Below are 20,978 nucleotides of genomic sequence, written 5' to 3'. Positions count from 1 at the left end.
ATTGACTCATCCCTCTGCAGAGGGACAAGGCGTTCAGCGTTTCCCCGGGAGCCTGTGAAAGTGAGCAGCCTTGCAGCACTGTTTGCCTTTGTCCATCTTCCTAGGGGCCACCATTGGTTTGAAGCTCAGTAGAGAATGTCTTGTTTGGTTCTGCATATGCTACCCCATTTTTAGGTAATTATTGCAACTAAACTGTCATGCAAACCTATATGTCCTAGCTGGTTGTACCAAAAACATAGCTCCACTTTTTAGCTTCTCATTTTAGTATCTCTTGCTGAGATAAACATACTGCACAGGCAACCACTGAATGAATGGGGATCCCAAATGCCTCAAAATTGCAGCTGAGGCTGCCCTGCATGTACCTGGGGCTCATTCCAGCTCATATCCACAAACTGTCCCTTCTCAGAAGGCAGGGAAATCACCCTCCACTTCTGATCTTTCCTGCAGATCTTACGGTTTGGGTGTTCTTAGTAGTTTTATGAGTTTTTTTTCCATTTTACTGATAACAACATTCTTGCTTCTGATGTGTCAGTAAGAGGGGAGGAAGGGCCATAACCCCATCTGATCTGTATTTCACCAAATCCATTGGGACAGGAAGGCTTTCTCTTTCCTTGCCAGAGTGAGAGAGAGAGAGACAGTATTAGCTTTTCAAACCCTGCTTCTGCCTGCCCTCTGCATGTATTCTTCCTGTTGCTCAGAAAAACTTGGGTAGAACCATCTCCAAGGCAAAATGTCATTTCTTGGCTGAACAGGGTTGCCTGACTGCCTCGTTCTGGCTCTGCTCTGCTGGTTGGCAACGCAAATACTAGCCTTCTTGGCCCGCAGGGAGCAGTTAAGAGAGGACAAGCTATTTTAACAGAATATGAGAACGGCTGGCCCTTGTCAGAAGTTTACAGAAAGTATCAAGAATTACACTGACAAGCTGCCAATTTCTTTTAAGTTGCAAAATCAGAAGCCTGCAGGTACCATCTAGGGAGGGTATTGGCATCAGAATTATTTAGTTTTCATTTGAATAGATGGGAGCTCCCTCAAGGCGAAAGATGCCTATAGGAGCTAGCCAAGTAATCTTGGTCTATTGAGTGCAATTCAGGAGACTGGAAGCTGCCAGAACTCATATCTTTTGACTGGTGGCCAGCATCCTCGAGGTGGGGCTCCCAGAAGCATCTGGCTCAGGCACAGCCAGTCCAGCCGCCGTCACTCAGCGTGTCTTCTCACACGCTGGTCTCCGCCAGCCTGATCCTGTGGGGCAGCCCCTGAGCAGGGCAATCCAACCGCTGTACCCACCCTTCTGTGTTTTCCTTTTAACCAACTTCCTCCCTCAACGGCATTGATTAGTAACACTTTCATTTCGCCATAACTCTCAGGTATCAGATCCTTCTCCCCAACTACAGTTCTATTAACAACTTCAGCCTTAAAACACAGCCAAACGATCAACTCAAATTTACTTGTTTCTTCTCCTCTACCCATTGTTTTTTTCAGCCAGAGAACCAGAAATTGGAAACTTAAATGTTTCCGACATAACCCCTGAGAGCTTCAATCTCTCCTGGACAGCTACCGATGGAGCCTTCGAGACCTTTACCATTGAAATTATTGATTCCAATAGGTTACTGGAGACGATGCAATACAGAATCTCTGGTGCTGAACGAACTGCCCACATCTCAGGGCTACGCCCTAGTAATGATTTTATTGTCTACCTCTCTGGACTTGCTCCCAGCATCCGGACCAAAACCATCAATATCACAGCCACCACAGGTACACATGCATCCTCCCACTTCTAACGCCCTCTCTCTCCAGGGTCTTCCTTGCAGGGTGAAGCAGCTCCTTCTCTCCCACCGAAGCAAGGCCCCAGTGCAGTAACTCCTCTGCGATGCCAGGCTGGAGCACTGTTTACATGCCTCTCCTCCAACAGCAGCCCAAGTGGTGGATCTCCACTAAGACCCTTGCCTGATCTGTCACTGACCAGGACATTTGCAGCATTAAATGTAGTTTGGTCCAGATTGCCACATAGAATCTAGAGAAAAGCACCCTCCCCTTCAGTAGCAAAAACAACAAAAAGCCATAAGCCATAATGACCATTCTCCCACAGCTAGAAAGACATCACATCAATCAAGCAGGCCTCAAAAGTCATATTTTTTGTTATCCTCGTATCTTTGTCTTCCTAGTGCCTTTGACCTCCTAATACTCAAATACCCTGACAGTCTCATGAAATTGTGTTGGTGCTTTTTTTTTTTTCAATTCAGAAAGCAATAAAAAAAGAGCAGATCCCTCCTCAGATGAGTACAGAAGGAAACCATGCCACCCAGGACATCCCGATTCCAATGCTCCCTCGAAGAGAAAAGACCAGAACATGTTCTTGCCCCCAGAACAGCAAGTGTTAGATGGTAAACACGGAAATAAAATAGTCACATTCAAACAAGGAGCTTGGTTGGCAGAAGGGTAAATGGCTGTCACTTCAAATTTGTAACACCTGTGACATGCACCCTATGGCAGATGTTCGCTGGCATGCAGCAGAAGGGAATATTCTGCATGAATTTAGAGAGGAGGGCCTTTTCCGTGCAAAATGGCCATCTTAGTACATTTGGGACAATGCCTCCTCTTGACAGATAAAGTAAGACATCACAAACTGAAAAAAATAGTTATGGAATAAACAAGGGAGAATTTCTTCTTACAGTTCACAGTCTCATGTTCTGGGGAATTCAAGAAAAGGATGGCCATTGTAGCATCAGAGCTACCTATTGTATCAGTCGCCGAGGTTGAGGCAGGGTCTGTCTTCAGTCCTCACTATCAGGGCGGCCCGCAGAAAAGCCTGAGGGCCAGCATTCTCTCATTCTCGTCTCAGCCACATTAAACTACACCACCACCTAGGGAAGAAAACTGGTCAGCCCTACATATTTGTGTCTGATGGCTCAGATCTGTTCCAACAAAGGACAAGTTCCCTAACCAGAGGGTCCAACCTAAAACTTTATGGATTTAGTCTTATGTGTTTTGATTTTGAACCTATAATGGTGTTTTAAATTGACACGCTTTCCTATTTTTTTCCCCTTCCTTGCTTTAGTAGCTGAACCTCTCCTTAGCCACCTCACTATCTCAAATGTGACCTGGGGCAGTGTGTCCATCTCATGGAAAGCTTGGGAGTCTGCCTTTGATAGCTTTCTTGTAGAGGTTAGGGATTCTGACCACCTCCAGGAGATGGTGGTGCACATTCAGTGCCTGTGGCGTCACGCAGTTCTGTCACCGCCAACCTCAAAGCTTCCTCTAATTACACCGCCCACCTTCACGGGCTCGTGGGCAGGCAGCACGCTCAGACCCTGATGGTCCAGACAACCACAGGTATTTCCCACGAGGGGGTCTTCACTCTCCATCAAACTTCCTTTGAGGAGCATTCAAAAAATTCACTCACTCCCTATTTTTCGTCCTCTTAGTTCCTCCAGATCTCTCTCAAGTTTGATAGAGCCACCCAAATCAGAGCTTTAAAGGTATTTTTTTTTAAATACTCTCACCCCAAATTAAGTAACTTCAACATCAACCTCTTTTTCCTAAATATTCATCCACATCTGGAGTTGCTCTGTTTGTATAGAGTTAACCTGACTTGCTTTGGTTGAATTTCTAAACCATCCTTTCATCTGATCTTGAATAATTGTTTCCAGTTCCTCTCATTATCATCTGCCTGCGGTCTTTCTAATCAAAGTTTACCCCTGTCACATTCAAAGAGGTGTATGCATGCTGTTTTTGTTTCCTTAGTCAGAATGCTCAACACTCTCTTCCTCTCCACGAGGACTTTAAAAGTGGCCCACTAACATGTAGAGAAAAGATCCTAAAACACACCCCAAGAACCACATGGGAGGACCCCGTGGTCTCATCTTGTCCTTGAGACTTTCATTTGCCTGCATTCTCTACCAAGAGACTGCTCTTTTATGACATTTACCCTATCAAGCATGTTTTGTCACCCACTGAAATCTGTCACAAAGGTTTAGAGTCTTCCTTTCATCCATCATCTTGTCCAAATCTTGGTGCATGTGGTGAATATCCAGAGCATTACATGTTTGAGAAAATGTCTGTATTTCCTGGAAGCAGGCAGCATGTCAAGAAATTGTTTCCAAGGGTTAGAAGTGGTGGGAGAAAAAAGTTCCTAGCTCGCATGGAACACTAACTACCATTCTCTTTCTGAGTTTTTTCTTGCATCTCACTTTTCAGCTTGGCTGCACCCTTTGGGAGACAGACAGCTGGCAGTCAACCTGGCCTCGAGCAGTCAGGTCTCATCCAGCATGGTGAATGTGTCGGCACTGCTGGTCTCTGTCTGGTAGCGTGAGAAGAGCCCTAACATGCACCCTTAATTCGGGAGATTGTTTCCACAGCCAGCAATAGGACAAACAGAGTCCCATTTGGAGGATTTTACCTTTTGTGGGGTTGAGGTAATTTGCCACTGCTGTGGCTGAAAATCAGACCATCAAACTGACTGCTAAGTAGGAAATCCCATGCCATTATTTAGGGCTGTAGTCTGCTCCTGAGCCAGATCCTTTTTGTCCTGAGACACTTTATGGCATTGGGTTATGCTGTGCAATCATCCAGCTAAAGTTTATCCAAATGAGTCCTTTCCTTCCTGCAAGTGCAGTGGCTGCAGCAAAACAACCCCTGAATCCTTGGGAGGATTAGTCTGCTTCCTCCCAACCCCAAATCCTCATCTTCATATCTCAGCCCTCCAGGACTCTTGCCTCTCTCTAAAATATAGTCTGGGTTGAACATACTTTAATGTTCGTGTTTTTGGTAAATGTGCATGTGAGAAGCCAGATCATAGAGCACATCTCCGTTGAAAGTAGCAGCATAGGACCCCCTACTTTAAAAACAAGTTGCTCTTATCACTGATTGTCTAGACTTCAAGGGACAAGAGAAGCTTAACCTTCATGGAACCATCCATCTTTCCAAATTATCCGATAGGTGAATTTCCTAATCAGAAAAATGCAACACCCAACTTCAAGTTTTTCTGTAATGTGTGCATACACCAGGTGTTTTTTTTAGTGAAAGCCATTTTCACATTTACAGCATTGACGGTGAGATGTTGGTTTTCCTAAGGCATACACATTTGGGTTTCTAACTACTGTCAAGAATTTGTTTTATATGGGTACTAGCCTTTAATTGGTGCAATCCAAATCGATATAAAGAAGACTAAGTAAGGAAGCTTCAGAGTAAATTTTATAAGGTGCTCAGTGGCAAAGTCACTCCTTGAGATGTTCAAAGAATATTCCTCATATAGGGTATCCATTGATCAATCAGCCTATGCAATGCTGGGCTAAATAAAATTAAATAGGTTTCTTTCCAGGAACCAGCATTTCTGAGTCTCTAAAAGCTAGACTGTCCCTAAAAGCTAGTGTGAATGCTAGACCGTTTTGTGAATCTCTAGGGTGAGAGATAGTCTTCCATGTTTAGCAGACATGCTTCAATAGGAAGCTGTCTTCTTGGAACATCTTACGGAGCTAAGGCCTCATTACAAACCTTAGAGAATGTACCCTTAATGCCCTTTGCATTAATCCTGCTGCTCTCATGGCTTGTTTACTCTTCTTCATACATGACTAGCACATGGTCATGTCTACACTTAAAAGAATGCAAATCTATGCCTGCAGACAAAGTGATGGAGCCTAATATACTACCTTTCAGCAAATAATTGGAGGGATTGACACTTTCATGTTCTATGGCTACATTCTGGAAATATCCACACTGCTTCCTCTAATAATGTCTCTTTCTCTCTCTCTGCCTATGTTCCTTCTTCTTCAGAGCCAGAGCCACAGTTGGGCATGCTAATCTTTAGCAATATTACTTCTGACAGCTTCAACGTGTCATGGACCATTCAAGCTGGGCCTCTTGCAAAGATTGTTATCAATGTTAGCGATTCTCATTCGCTGCATGAGCCCCAGCAATTCACAGTCTCAGGAGACGCACAGCACGCTCACATCACCGGCTTGGTGGAGAACACTGGCTATGACGTTAGTGTGACAGGGACCACCTGGGCTGGGGAGCCCACCAGACCCCTCACTGCCTTTGTCATGACAGGTACTCTTTCAAAGGTTCTCACTTGTCTGCTTAGAATTCTGAGATGGGAAAAGGGGGGACAGGTGATAGACATTCTAAAGAGAAACTGAACCCACAATACAGTCTTCACTTCATATATAAACTTCTAAGTGAAGAGAGAGCAGATACTATTGCAGGGAGGGATCTTCCATAGCCACTCTTAGTAAGTGGACACAATGTGGTCGAAAGTTGTATAGAACTTGCAGATTGCTATGTGCAGTTTTATAGACTGTCCGATTTACAGTTTGGAGATTCTGACTAAAGAGTGAGTTCTAAGTTCATAATGACCTAGAGTAGGAATTTTGTCCATAAATCCTGCTATTGTAAGTCAGTCAGTCCATAAACTACATGCCCCAGAAATATAATTTATCTTTTTCTTCTAAAAAGTACTTCTTTAAAATTGACCTTATAACAGATTAATGAAGGCTCAACCTAGAAGAGCACATAAGTCCCATGCTTAATTTAACCTTACCCATTCCTTAAACTTGACTTCCAATTTCTCTTTGAATTATGTGAAGAAATGGTTTTCTATTTCCTTTCTGAGATCATCCTAAATCAATGGCAAAGGATGCCAATAGTGTCGATTTACCAAATATCTAGTCTGAAAAATAGGAGCACCAACTTTGCCATCTGATTTTCACATTAAACCAGAACCCTCCTAGGGCCTAAATTGCTGTAAATAAGATATATTAATACATTCAAGTAAGTATTGGAGGCAGCATAATGTCCTATAAGAGGGAGGACTGTGAGACCAGGCCTGAGTGGTTTCTCACCCTCTCCCACATTCTTTTCAGTTACATAACCTTGTCTGGTTCCTAACTGCTCTGAACCCCAATTTCCCTATTAAGAGGAGATGGTGCCCATAGCTCCCTCGGGCAGCCTTGTCCCAGGAACTAAGTGGACATGATGGAAATTAACTGCCCGGCATCCAGTTGGCATTTGACAGGTACTGCTGGGTCCTTCCTGCTTTCCCCCAACACTATGAGGAAAGTGGTGTGCTTAAAAATTAGCAGTAAGCCTAGATAGAATCAATAGACCTCTGCAACCGTAACTTTCCTGTTATTTTTGAGAGAATCTTGGGCATGTTTTAATGTGAGATCAAAAAGTGATTGTATTTTCTGTCTCGTTATCTAATGTAAATTCAGCCATTCACACAGTCTTCAGACACAGACCACGGTAATTCCTTAGTGGGGCATGGGGTAGCCATGACCTGAGACTCTCACTGCCAGGGAGGACAGACATGGCCAGCCACAGAGCCCGTCAGGCCTGGACTTGTAGCTGCTGGCAGAGCCTCCTGCAGAATAGAGAGAAGAAAAGGAGGTCAGGAGAGCTGGTTTTGGGAAGCCTGGATCCAGTTACAGTATTGTCTCAGCTAATCCTTGATTCAAAGAGGAAAGACTGCATTTAAAAGAAGCATATTTTAAAGGGGGGGCGGACTACAAATAACAGACCCTGGATTGACTAATTAGCCCAAATGCTCTCCTTTTCATCAGAAAGCGCTGCTTTGATGGCGTTGAGGTGCAATGCAGCCAGCTCTCCGAGTGAGGCGCCGCTTATCTAAACAAAGCTCAGCAACAGAATCTGAGACTCTTGTCTTACAGACAAGGAAGCCTGTTTGCACAGTACATGTGATTTCATCTTTGCCTTTGATAGAGTTGTGATTCTGGGGAGATCTTTACATGGTAAAAAAAAAGTCTCAAAATAAACACCAAGTGTTTCAACATAAGTACAGAAAGTCCAAGCCACAGTAAAATTTAAATCTCTGCTTAGAGGATGAGGACATCCATTTACTTGTTCATTCAGTCACCAAACACTTCTTTTTAAAACATTTTTCTTTACATCCTGTGGATTAGACTGTGGGCATTAGTGTATGGTCATTTATCTCTTTGAAAGTTTCCATTTAGCAGTGATGAAAAAAAGAAGGCTCTAAACTAGATGCAGCTAAAACAGCCTTGACCATGAAATTCCCACCCTCCTGCCCACTCTGATAAAAAATAAATACATTCACCATTACTGTTTTGTTTTGCAAGAGGGGATGCTTTGGACCTTTGCTAATCCTACTTATGTCTCAGCACTTACCAGCACTGATGGCTTGACTAATTAGATGTTGGCTAAGGGTGTGGAAAGAACATTGAACTTGGAATCTGAAGACCTGAGTTGGATCTCAGCCTAGCCACCTAGTAGATATGTGATCCTGGACAAGTCACTGACCTCTGTGTTTCTTTAGATATGATGGGGGAGGGTAGTATTGACAGAAGCTCAGTTCTTATAAGCACACTCCTCTTGAGAATGCCAAGGTGTGAAAAGAACCCTTGGCACCTAACGAGTAAGTGCTTAAGATGTAGATGTTGGTGAATGAATGAACAAATGATGATGACAGAACTTACAGAAGATCCTGACGTGTCCTTTATCCCCTAATTTTATCCAGAAAAAAATAAATATCAAAAGAATTAGCAAGTCTTAGTATTCTTTACTGGCCATTGCCATAATGTGTTAATTTTGACACATGAAAAATCTTCCTCCCTTTTTCTCAACTTGAGAACATGTGTCACTCACTGCCTAATCAACTTGATTCAAAATGCAAACTAGAAATGGAGTAGAAACACATGAAGTATAGCAACAAGGAAATATATTTGAAGGGGGTGAAAAGCTGATTTGCTTTAAGATGAGAAGAAAGTGGAAAGTAGAGAAAGGGCCCAAACACAACACAAAATATCTGACTTTATAAGAAGTTCCCAGCTACTGGAGTCAGACCCTGCTAAAAAAACCCTGCTCTATCCCACACTAGCTTTGTGACTTTGGCCAAGTTAATTAATCTCTTTGAAGCTCCGTTTTCTTTCCTGTATAATGTGAATAGTATCTCTCTCATAGGCTTATTATGAAATTTACACAAGACCCCATCATCTGGCACCTAATAAACTCTTACTAATCTGCTAAGCATACAACACATTTAATGGGCGACTGGGTATCTGTCAGTGTTTGTGCAGACTTACGCTATCCCGGCAGAGTCAGTGCTGCTAACCTGCGTTATTTTCACTCCTCCCTTCTTTCAGAGGCTCTGCCCCTTCTGGAAAACCTAACCATTTCCGACATTAATCCCTACGGGTTCACAGTTTCCTGGATGGCATCGGAGAATGCCTTTGACAGCTTCCTAGTCACGGTGGTGGATTCAGGGAGGCTGCTGGATCCCCAGGAATTCACACTTTCAGGACCCCAGAGGAAGCTGGAGCTCAGAGGCCTCATAACCGGCATTGGCTATGAGGTTATGGTCTCTGGCTTTACCCAAGGGCACCAAACGAAGCCCTTGAGGGCTGAGATTGTTACAGGTATTTCGATTCAAGTGAGCCATTTTCTTCTCTTCCTGGTTTCCTACCATGTAATCCATTGACCATATCACCATGGTTTTAACATCCTTGTCCGTGTTCTCTACTTAATCTGTAGATGTGGCCTGGACTTTTATGCTCCCCCACCACATTCTCCCTTGTCTTACGTCTCTAATGAGCACTCCCCTTCTCCCACCCCAGAAACGAGAAGGTCGAAATGTCGCCACTTGGTGTGCCAAATCCATCAGACCACGTCTTATCTGTAGCTCTTGTGTGTTTACTCCACATCACCTTCCCCCGTGTTCATCCTGGCTGGTCCCCAGCTACATTTCAGCCTTCTCAGAAGAAATACACCAATGAGTATGTTTCAAAAACTTACGTTTGCCATCTCCAAGTTTCAGCTATAACCTTGACAAACTTACCAGGTGGGCTTGTCATTGCAAAGCCAATTATCAACTTACTATGTCGGTAATCACTAACATCATGGCTATTCTTGAACACAGACTAAATCCATAATTTTCTCAAGACTAGTAACTCCTAGAGAAATAGAGCATTAACAACGTGAACCTTCAAACAAATCTGTGTTTCCCAAAGTCTCTCTAGAGACCATTACTTCTGTGGAATATTCAAAGGTTCTACATGGTGAAGAAGTTCCATGTTCAAACAAGTTTTGGAAACACTGACTTAAACATAGTTTAAAAGGATCCTTGACCACAGGACTTTAAAGAACATCCTAATATGCATGTGTCTCTCCAAGAGGTACTCACCCAGGCAGTATTTCCCAAACTTACTGGACCGTGGATACCTTTTAAGGAAGAAGATCAAACAGGAATGGTTTGCTGTGAGTACACTTTGGGAAACACAGCTGTAAATTTACGTTGACATTGAGTTTTGTCTAGTTCAGGCAATCCAAGATAATACCTTGAGTCCAAAGCATTCAGCACAAGAGGTTCCAAGCATCAGTTCTACCATCTTAACACTTATCTAATGGTTAAAAAAAGCAAGCAAGTCAAAAGAGTGGGAGCCTTCTTTAGTAAAACAGCTCCAAGAAAAAAGCAAGAAGATCATAACATTTATATCATTTTAAAAGCCATTTTGCTCATGATCAAGGGAAATATAATCAGCAGTATCATCATGGGCAGCTCTACAGATCGTTAATGCTGGTTTATTTGTTTTTTCAAAAAGAAAAGAAAAAGATCTCACAGCGGATGGGCACTCAGCCACTGGAAGACAGAGAGCAAATGTAAACAAGTTACTGGCTTTGAACTTGTTTAATAATGCAGGGGAGGGCCAATGTTGAGTCCAGATGTGGATTTATAGAATTGCTTTTAGACAAAACTCACATATGCACTTGGTTTGTTTTAAATGTGTCAACGCCATCTTTCCCTTCTCCTAGGCCTGCTAGACTTTTCCACGTTGAATCATTTTACTTTTGGTATCTCAGGATGGGGCCATCACTGCATATTGACATCCCATTGGAGAGAAGCTTGCACATGCTGATAATTGATGTTGTCTTTCCTCCTTCCACTATTTTCTCCCCTTCTAGAAGCCGAACCAGAGGTTGACAACCTTCTGGTTTCAGATGCCACCCCAGATGGTTTCCGTCTGTCCTGGACCGCTGATGAAGGGGTCTTTGACAGTTTTGTTCTCAAAATCAGAGATACCAAAAAGCAGTCTGAGCCACTGGAAATAACCCTCCTTGCCCCCGAGCGTACCAAGGACATAACAGGTCTCAGAGAGGCCACCGCATATGAAATTGAACTCTATGGAATAAGCAGTGGAAGGCGCTCCCAGCCAGTCAGTGCTCTGGCGACAACAGGTACCGTACAGAAACAGGAGAGAACCGAGAAAAGTCACTACCTGGGGGTCTCCTTCTCACAGGGCTAGGAACTTACAGGAGCTTTGGGTGCAGACTTCAGATCCTGGCTGTTTTGATTATAGACAGGGAGACTGGACAATGTGGCTGAGGCTCTACACAAAAAAAGTATTATGTGATTTATTTAATAGCATTGTGAGGATTAAATGAGATAATTCATGGAAAGCCCAGAGCAGGACTGGCACATAGTGAGGGCTCAGCAAATGAGATATATTTCTGTATTCATTATTGTCATTAATACATCACCATCATTACAATTATTGCATTTTTTCATTCCAAAGATTTTTTCCTTCTACCCATTATCTCATCATTTTTTATCCAGATATACACTTCCTTGTTCTTTGGTCAAATGTTTGAATTATGCTATACAGGGATAACACAGAAGTAGTACCTCCACCTATACAATTAATCTTTATAAAATGCTATGTGTGAAAAACCAGTAGCATGATCAGGAAGGAAAAAGAGGAGGCTGGCATGGTTAAGGCCTGCTCCTCCTGACACTCGCTAATTTTATTCAGTACTTACAGTGACTCTAAAGGACGCCAGAGGAGGAAATGAAAAGCCTATTCCATCTGAGTTCTTTCAAGGAGAATAAAGGAAGATGGTTAATAACATAGCTAATAATAATAATAATAGGAAAACTAAGATGACTCTTTAGAAGGAAAAGGAAAGACCTACAACAGGTGGGGTGAATTTCTTCACAAAACTGAGAAAAACAGACAAACACAGCCTTAGCTAGAGACAGCTGCTTCAAAGCGGAAGCAGAGAAAAGACTCATCAAATCCCAGGAAGAGGTGAAGGGACCACAGAAGTGATGCAGCACAGCCTCTTCTGTTTGTGCAGAAAGAACCCGAGGCCCAGAAAAGGTCAAGTGATTTTGCCTAAGGACACACAGCCAGATTTGGGGTAGAACCCAAACACCAACTTATTTTAATACTATTAACTATAAGCATGTTAGATGACAGATAACCAATGACTATACCGGGGTGGGCAACAGTAGGTTCACAGTTACAAGTACATGAAACACAGTTTATTCTTGTGTTATTATTTACTTATTATTGTATTATTTGCTGTACAAACAACTGTACATGAACTTTTGCCTACCCTTGTACATACTTTCCCTCTGTGGCAAGTACAGAGAATACCACTAGCCAAAACTTCTTTGTCCAGGGATGGGTATTTTATTATGTCCAGTTTCAGGACCTCGTGAGCTCCAAAAAGCCACCTACAGAAATCACAGTCAGTATTTGTGGACGTGGAGGAAATGCTGAGAGCCGGGCAGTGACTCAGTGAGGGGGAAAACCCTGCTCCTTACGGACAAGGACACCCTCTCCCGGGCTGCAGCTCCTCGCCGCCTCCCCCTGGGGCTGCCCATAAAACAACTGCAGACCAGAGACAGAGCCTGATTTTGACCTTGGTGTATAAACACTGGTTTTCAAAGTTTACTTCTAATTACTGATTTTGTTTTGTTGGACTTTTTTTCTCGAGGCTCGGCAGTTCCAAAGCCAAAAGGAGAATGAATAATCATGTTGGGGTTTTTTTTGTTGTTGTTTTTTTTTTTAAGAATGAAAGACAAGAAAAGATAGACTGTGCTTTTTTAGAAAGCCCTGTCTTTGATTTCTGTCTCTGGGGCCTTGTAACTCACACAGAGTTGTGTGTGCGTTGTGTGTCTGCGTGCCTGTGCTCTGGTGCTTAGAGGCAGCAGGAGAGGTAACTCTGTCGTCAACTTTATAAAGTTTCCCTCTGTTTTTTCATCCGTTCTCCGCCCTTTCTTCCCTTGCACCATTGTAAACCACCTCTGTGATGCTCCATGCCTCTTTTTCCTTATGAAGCTGCTGCATGTCTTTCTCTTACCCCCCTGAGTGCCAGCTGCCAGCCCCGAGTGCCCTGGTGGCAGAGGGGGTGGTTCGAAGCCGTGTAGCCTGGTGGTTAGCCTGTAGTCTCTGGGTGGATTCCGTGTAGTCTGATCTGGGCTCTGTGTCTTACCGGCTGAGTGACTTTGGACCAGTCTCCTTTTCTCTCTGAGCCTCAGTCCCCTCGCTTGGCAGATAGAATTTACCTCAAAGGTCAGCCATCAGGTTTACATAAGATCATGAATGCAGAGTATTTAGCAGAGTTCCCTTCCCATTGTAACAAAATTAGCTATTAATACATTATTATTATTATTTAATAAAATATAACATAGCCTAATGTAACAACATGATATTAGGTAATTTAGTATAAATTTTATTTTTAACGGTCCACTTGGTTCAAAATTCAAAAATCACAGAAGGGTTAGAGTGAAGTTTCTATTCTACATCCCTTCCCCCCAGTTGCTCTATCTGGAGGAAACCAGTATTACCACTTCCTTCTGTATCATTCCAGAAATATGTTATACAAACAGACAAAATTAGTCATAACTCTACATTCTCTTCTACCCTTTTCTGGCACAGTGGTTAACATACCCTCTGCTGTACACACTGTTGTTGATGTGCGTGCGTGTGTGTGTGTGTTCCTTGCTTATTCACAGATCTCAGAGATAACTGCATACACATTAATTTGACCATTTCCCTACTGACGGACACTTAGTTTATGACTTTTCCTCCTTCTATCCGTCGTTTCCTGCATTTCCAAGGGCACCTCTTCCCTTCTATAGTTTAAGCCACTTCTTCCTAATAGCCTTGGCCCCCTGTGGGATGCCTGGAGTGCCAAGAGCACTTCTGGGGAGTGCTCTTTTTGCCTCTGGGGAGTTCAGTGACAACACGTCTCTGAGGACCCCCTGGAGGGGCCCTGGAATAGACAGAAAAGAGTTCAAAATCCAGCAAGAGAGTAAAATGATTTTGTCATTCTCTTCTGGAGGTTCCTTAAACTGTCCCCACTGGGAGTCCCAGTCATGCACCCCTGAGGCCAATGGGGGTAATCAATGCCCCTTTCCCCAACTCCCAGAACATTCTCCCTCCCACCCCATCTCCCTTTCCAGCCAAACAGCCTTTTCACCCCTCTGTTCAGTTCCAGTTCAGATGCATTTGAAACTGCACGCCACCGTGTCTCAGTGTCATTGTGTCTGGCAGTCTAGGTCAATGAGTCTGCAGAGACTTGGCTGTCCTCCTTTCCATGTGAAGCAGGCTCTTCATGCCAAAGGAGGCATGCTAAAATGACAAATAGCCTTCCACACTTAGCTAGGTCTACAGTCCAAAACTGTCATGCACATGGACCCTGCAATTCCACTGCTCCTGTACACTCAGGAGTGCATGGTGGATGAGGCTACTGAGTCCTATGGTTGCTAAGATAGTGCTGATAATATTGCCATTTTTCAGATGAAAAAACTGGGGTTCAGAGAATTCAGCTGTGGCCTCAAGGCACACCTTCTAAAATGGGCCAGGACCTGCACCAATGAAGTTTGCAGGAGAGCCTGAGTTTACATACCTCCCTGGGATTTTTTCCTCAGCTGGCCTCATCTAGACCTTTCCTGGGGGAAAGGTCTTCAAAAACCAAGGTGGCCCATGGCAGAAAGAATCACATGTCAAATAAAAGAAAGAGAGGGCAAATCATGTTTACTGAATTCTTTACTGCATGCCAGATTCTGCACTGGGGCTTTATACCCATTATCTCTGCTAATCCTCAGAACATTCCTTCCTGAAAGTGGACACCATTTATCACAGGGCAGCTGGAGCAATTGAGGCTCACAGCAGTGAAGGGACCTGCCCCAGGTTGCCCAGGCTCTCCGTGGTATTTGGACTCTCACGATCTTGCAGGCCCCAGAGCCCTTGTGGTTTCCAAAGCTCTTCCAGCAGAGGGTAAAACATCAGGCAGCCACAGAGTCTGGGGGTGGCTACCGGGTTGCAAGAGAACGCTGCAGGAGGAGAGAAAAAGATAGAAAGGAAGAAAAAAAAACACCCTCTACAGAGTGGTCTGTGGGTTTCAGAACTTAATGATCCACGTGGGTTGGAACAGGGAAAAGATGAAGTGAGGTCCCTGGAGACCTGAAAATTGTTTCCTGAATTCTCTGGTTAAGCATGGTCAGCTAAAGAGGGCAGAAAGCTACGCCAAAACACACAGAGAGAAAGCCAAAGGACACTGGGTTTGCAGGGGGAGATGTTTATGTAGCAGAAACGGGCCCCTGGGCGTGGCTTTCTCCGCAGGTAGAACCCATGTCCTTGCTGTGTTTGCTTTGGCAGTGGGCCCAAGATTACTCCCCTGGCTCTGGACCTCCGTCCAGTTCTGGGAATGGGTTTGCCAAGGTCAGTTTCCATGCAAACATTATTTTCAGGATCCTGGGGTTGTCCTCCGTTCCAGCGCCCAGTCCTGGGACCCAGAAAGGTCACACCACAAGAATGTTCACTGGGAAACCAACCAAGCCTCAGTTTACTCCTCCATCAAATGGCTAATCATACCCTCTTCTCAGGGGTTTCTAAATGAGAGTTAGTCCTTACAAATTGCTAAGAACTATGCCATTGTCAAGTCTTGGTATCATTTAATAAAAGGGACTAGAAAGCCAAGGTTTGGGAAAACAAGTGCTAAAAATCCCGAATCAAAGGAGGGTGTGTCTCAAGCTGGGAATCCACTTACCCACACTTCCTTCCATGTCAGCCAAGGTGCTAACATTCTTCTTGAATAAAACCAAATGGCAGCTCCATAGCCCAGGGCCCTGAACCTGAATGAAAGACTGGGTATTTCCATCAAAACAGTAACTTGACCACAGACCACCACATTCTCCATCCCAAAGGCTTGGCCCAGAGACAGACGAGGGGCTGAATTTTCCTGGATAAGGAATCCAGGAAGAATCTTTGATGAGCAACATAGTTACCTAACTGTTTCTGGGTTTCTTCTGTGTTTTCTCCTCCACAGCCATGGGCTCCCCGAAGGAAATCATCTTCTCAGACATCACTGAAAACTCGGCTACTGTCAGCTGGATGGCACCCACTGCCCAGGTGGAGAACTTCCGGGTCACCTACGTGCCCATGGCTGGAGGTAGGAGGCTCGGCGAGGCCACGGGGAGGAGGGGCCTGGGGGTCTGGGTAGAATAGTGAAGAGACCCTGATCATTCCTGTCCTCCCAACCATCTTCATGTTGGAGAGCATCTGGATAGACTCTACATTGTAAAGTGCTATGAAGTCCTAGGAAGAATCTACCATGGGAGGGTCATTGTATGAAGATCCTTTCCAGCCCTGAAATTCTAAACATCTGTGAGAAAGAGATCCCCAACATTGTGCTGACACAATGACAGAAGACACGGAATACACTGGCCTTTCTCTTTGAGCATGCTCATCTGAAAAGCTGGTCTTGACCTGGACGTATGTGAGGTTTTTGCCATTGGGCCCCCAAATCTATCTGTCTCAGTAAAGGATGGGAAGTTGTGACCTAGTAGAATTGAGAGTTCTAATTCAGAGCACATCGGCTGTAATACAAATGACCATGGAGGATGCACAGTCAAATCTGTCTAAAAACATTCTGGCAGGTAGTGAGCTCCCTGTTAGGGGAAGTGTGTACAGAGAGAAGGCTTGACAACCTCTTCAGAGGAATGCTGTAGCATCTCTATGAGGTGCTGAGTTTAACTAGCTGATGTTCAAGCTCTTCACCAGTCCCCAAATTCTAAGAAATATAAATTTTGGGCTTTTTAATAACTGTCAGAGTACAGACTTGATTATGACTATCTTCTCTTCTTAAAGAATAGAATCCTTACTGGTAAGGGAGCCTATATATGCCTAACCTAAAACAATGGGTTAAATATGTTACATGGGCATCACATGGTGAGCTTCCCATATTCTTTGTGAGAAAAATAAATAAAATTTGTACAACATGACAGCTCTCTACCGAACGGAAATTTGCCATTTTTAACACATTGTGACTTCATGTTTTTTCCTCTCCTGGCTTGGATTTTGGCATCTGCCTGGATGGAAAATTACATTATACAAAAAGTAAGACCTCTTCTCTTATGCCAGAGGGCAAGAGCAAATGAGAAGTCAAGAAAATGGCACTGGTATGGTGTCATCTCCGGATCGGGTACACCCACTCTTGGGGCAACAGTGAGTGCGTTTCGGCGAGGCTCCCCAGCCCCGACGCTGCTTTACTGTGTTCCAGGTACACCACAAGTGGTCACTGTGGACGGAACCGGGACCCGGGCCAGGCTGGTGAAACTCTTACCTGGATCCGAGTACCTTGTCAGCATCATCGCCACAAAGGGCTTCGAGGAAAGCGAACCCGTCTCGGGAACCTTCACCACAGGTGCTGTTGTCGCCTTTAGTATTATCGCTCATGACTCAGCAGCTGGGAAAATGTTTCCATTTAGGAAATCTTAGTGGGAAGTGGACGGGATTTGAAGCATCACATGCCTCATTTCGGGCCCATCCCCTTCCTCCTATGGGCTGGGGAACCCTAATTTTATCCTTAAACACCCTGGACCTTTGTTTCCTGGGGCCATATGGAAGGTAAAGGCCAAGCTGGGGAGTCACGCTGAGCTGGGTTGAAATCCTGGACTGACCATTTCTAGATACATGAGCAGTCAATTCAGTTCTTTAGGCTCTAGCTTCCTTCTCTGTGAAATGGGTACAATTCTGCTTCCTCTACTGTAAGAATCACATGAAACAATATAGGTAAAGCATCTGTATATAAGATGACTGTGTACAATCAGCCTCCACCCCCTTCCCCACCTGGTGCCAGCAAATCACGAGGGTCCTTTCAAGCAGGTGCTTCACACAGACGTGATACAGTGGCAGCTACCAAGTTACTGCTCTCAACTGAGCAGCCACTGAATTCCCGGCTCTGTTACTAATCCCTTCACATTTAAACCATTAAAATGGCTATTGTCACTCCCATTCTACAGAGGAAACAACTGAGACCCAGAGCCCTATAACTAGTAAATGCTGGAGACAAATTTCAACTGAGGTCAGTCTAGCTCTGTGTGCCTCTCAAATAAAGGATTGTTTTCCTGTTACAACCTGATTTGGACAGCGCCCAGTGAGGAGGGGGAAATAATGAATTGCATTGAAGAAGAATGAACTGGGAAATTTCTCTTCAGGCAGCCATGTCTCTAAACAATTTATCCTTTGATATATGAGCAATTATCCAGTCTAATCCATTCAAAGATGCAAAGAATGGGCTTTGTAGAAATTTTAAAAATACCCTAATAGCCTCAAAGAGTTTATAACATGCAATTAAAACATCCTATCTGAACCCAGAGTCCTGTCCACCCTGCCACACAAGCCCTTGTTGCCCCCACAGAAGTTTTTCATTCACAGATTCTCCATGGCAGCAGACAGCGAAAGCTGGATGCCTTTCTCCCCAAGGCACCAGTGTCCTCGCCAGTTAAAGGAGATTCTGTGCAGGCATGATGAGGCAGGAAGGAACTCGGAGCGGAGGATCTGGGTCCCCCAAGTCACTCGGCCACTCCTGACTGTCAAGGCCAGTCATTGCCTCCCTTGGGACTCAGGCGTGTCATCTGCAGAATGAGCTCATGACAGCTGCCCTCCACCCTCCTGGGGCTGCTATACTGAAATAATTAAGTGGTAAATGGGGACACAAGAGGAAAATAGTCGTAAGTAGCTTGGTTTCTAAAAAAGCAGTGTTGGGTAGCAGCAGTGGTCAACCAAACGGGCCAGGGCCCTGTGAATATCCATCCTTTCCCAGACCAAGTCATTGGGAAATCGTATCAATGACTCCAAGTAACTTGAATGCTCTATTGATAACACCGCCATTATTGAGCGCTGTCCCCAGCACACATCACACACAGCACCAGGTTCATCTTTGCAACAGTCCCCCTTTGACAGCTGAAGGAAGTGAGGTTTGCAGAAGGAAATGACACAGGCCACACAGACCCCAGACAGAGAGGCCAAGGCGGAGCCCAGCCCCCAGCCCCCAGCGCCCAGAGCCCACGTCCTCAACAAGCCATCTAACCAGAGCTCTCACTCAAACCCCAAAAAGCCTCAGGCAGCCTTCACTCCATAAGTTTCCTGTGTGTGTGTGTGTGTTTTTAAGTTCCCTCCCTTGGGAAAGCAACAGGAACTATAATGATAACTTGTCACGTGTCCAGCCCTTTCCATTTGATACAGCATCTTTCCACCTATGATATCATGTGATGATCAGAATAACACTGAGGATTCCACCAAGCAGAATGAGTATCCCTACTTTACAGATGGGGAAATAGAGACCCAAGGTAACACGTCCAGCAAGGGAAGACTCAAACCCTGCTCATCCTGGCTCCCAGGTCAGGACTCTAAACCTTCCATGCAGCTGGCGCTGTGTCCCCAGCCAGGAGTCCGGGAGCAGAGTGGGCAGCAGAGGTCTGATGACAGCTGTGATCTGCGGTCCTACCCACGATTGCCTATCTCTGACACATCATCTTTCTTTGCAGCTCTGGACAGCCCCTCTGGCCTGGTGACAGCCAACATCACCGACTCAGAAGCCCTGGCCATGTGGCAGCCAGCCATCGCCCCCGTGGACAGTTATGTCATCTCCTACACAGGGGAGAAAGGTGAGGCTGTGTCCAAGACCCTCCCCACTGTGGGGAGCATCTGCTCTGCTGAAGCTCTCCCCGTTCTCCCTTCTCTGGCCACCTTTGGTGAAGGATGACAGAAATGCATGGGGAGGCTGGAAGGCCAGCAGTGTCCCCGTGGCTCTCCATTTCCACCTCAGAACGAGGGCTGGGGCAGGGGCAGGGTGGGGGAGGTGGGGCCTGGTAGGGGAGTGGCAAGGAAGCCCTGCCTGTGTGCCACTGCCTGTTGTCAAAGAGCTTGCATGTTGTGGTTTTGTCAAGGAAGTCCCGTCGTCCATCTAAAGGAAAACTAAAGGCAACCATCCCTAGCCTATTCCTCCTCTCCTGCAAGGGTCTCCACCTTCCGGCATCAGCCACCCTCTCTTCCTCTCTAGGAAGCAGCTCTCATCTGTTAGAAAGAAGGGGTTCAGAAGCTTAATCTTAAAGTGGCTACTTCAGGTGATTCTGGGAACCTAGGCTTTCCAGGGGCCACAGAGGGGCCAGCGGTAGCAAGTTTGAGAAATCAGAAGGTATTGTTCCTCGTCTTTGCAAGCCTCTTTGGTAAGATGCTCAGTTGGCAAATTAAACACCTGTTTTATTAAACTCCAATGCAAATAAGAGAGGAGAGGGATTCCTTTCCAATGAATGAGCTATACGTTTGTAATGAGCTCCTCTAGAAAAAATGTTACTACATTAATCTCAAAGCATATGCTAATTTTATATTTGATGGTTCAGTAGGGTTTTCCTTTCAGTGACTAGAGGACAAGGCGCCATGACCTGTGTCTGGGGCCTTTGAACACCTGAACTCAGGCCGGCACCAACCTGAGAGAATTCTTTGTGAGGACAGAGCCTGGGGGAGGGAATGGGGAGGAGGATAGGTGTGTGTGTTTATTCTTTTTATTCTTCAATTCATAAATATTTTCTATGGACAAACGCTTCTGAGTCTGAGAAGATGGTGTTGTCTCACCTAAAACACATCAGAATATAGCTCACGGAAATCATGGAAATTTTGAGTGCCTAGGAAAGGCGTGATCTGGGGGTGTGGAGGGGGGCTCATAGATGATGTGGTGGGGTGGCCAACTCGTTCCAATTTGCCCAGGACTTTCCCCGTTTTAGCACTAAAAGTGCCACACCCTGAGACACTCCTCAGTCCCTGGCAAGCCAGGATGGCTGGTCACCAGCGATTAGGGAATAAACACATACACTCGGGCACTAATGTTTGGTTTCTACCTTGGACCTGACCCAGTGGGTCTCAAAGGCAGGACCA

The 20,978-nt window shown here is 44.9% G+C and overlaps 1 protein-coding gene across 4 annotated transcripts in view; it reads left to right on the top strand.

Moving 5' to 3' along the window:
* The window catches only part of TNC (tenascin C), a 97,311-nt gene that overhangs the window by 62,577 nt on the left and 13,756 nt on the right, over positions 1–20,978 (top strand). For 2 of the 4 annotated variants that reach the window (XM_045840661.1, XM_045840662.1), the window contains exons 15-19: positions 1,480–1,752; positions 10,933–11,205; positions 16,090–16,212; positions 17,323–17,466; positions 19,592–19,711. In XM_045840661.1, the coding sequence (XP_045696617.1) occupies positions 1,480–1,752; positions 10,933–11,205; positions 16,090–16,212; positions 17,323–17,466; positions 19,592–19,711 (933 nt within the window). Of the gene's footprint in view, positions 1–1,479; positions 1,771–5,763; positions 6,046–9,116; positions 9,390–10,932; positions 11,206–16,089; positions 16,213–17,322; positions 17,467–19,591; positions 19,712–20,978 lie in introns of all 4 variants that reach the window. The other 2 variants (XM_045840664.1, XM_045840663.1) reach the window with 2 other exon arrangements.

Source organism: Phyllostomus hastatus, unplaced genomic scaffold (assembly GCF_019186645.2).
Source record: "Phyllostomus hastatus isolate PE091 unplaced genomic scaffold, TTU_PhHast_1.1 phas_contig_34, whole genome shotgun sequence".
Lineage (NCBI taxonomy): Eukaryota > Metazoa > Chordata > Mammalia > Chiroptera > Phyllostomidae > Phyllostomus > Phyllostomus hastatus.
Note: the sequence above shows the minus strand (reverse complement) of the source record. Positions and strands in the feature narration are given on the sequence as shown.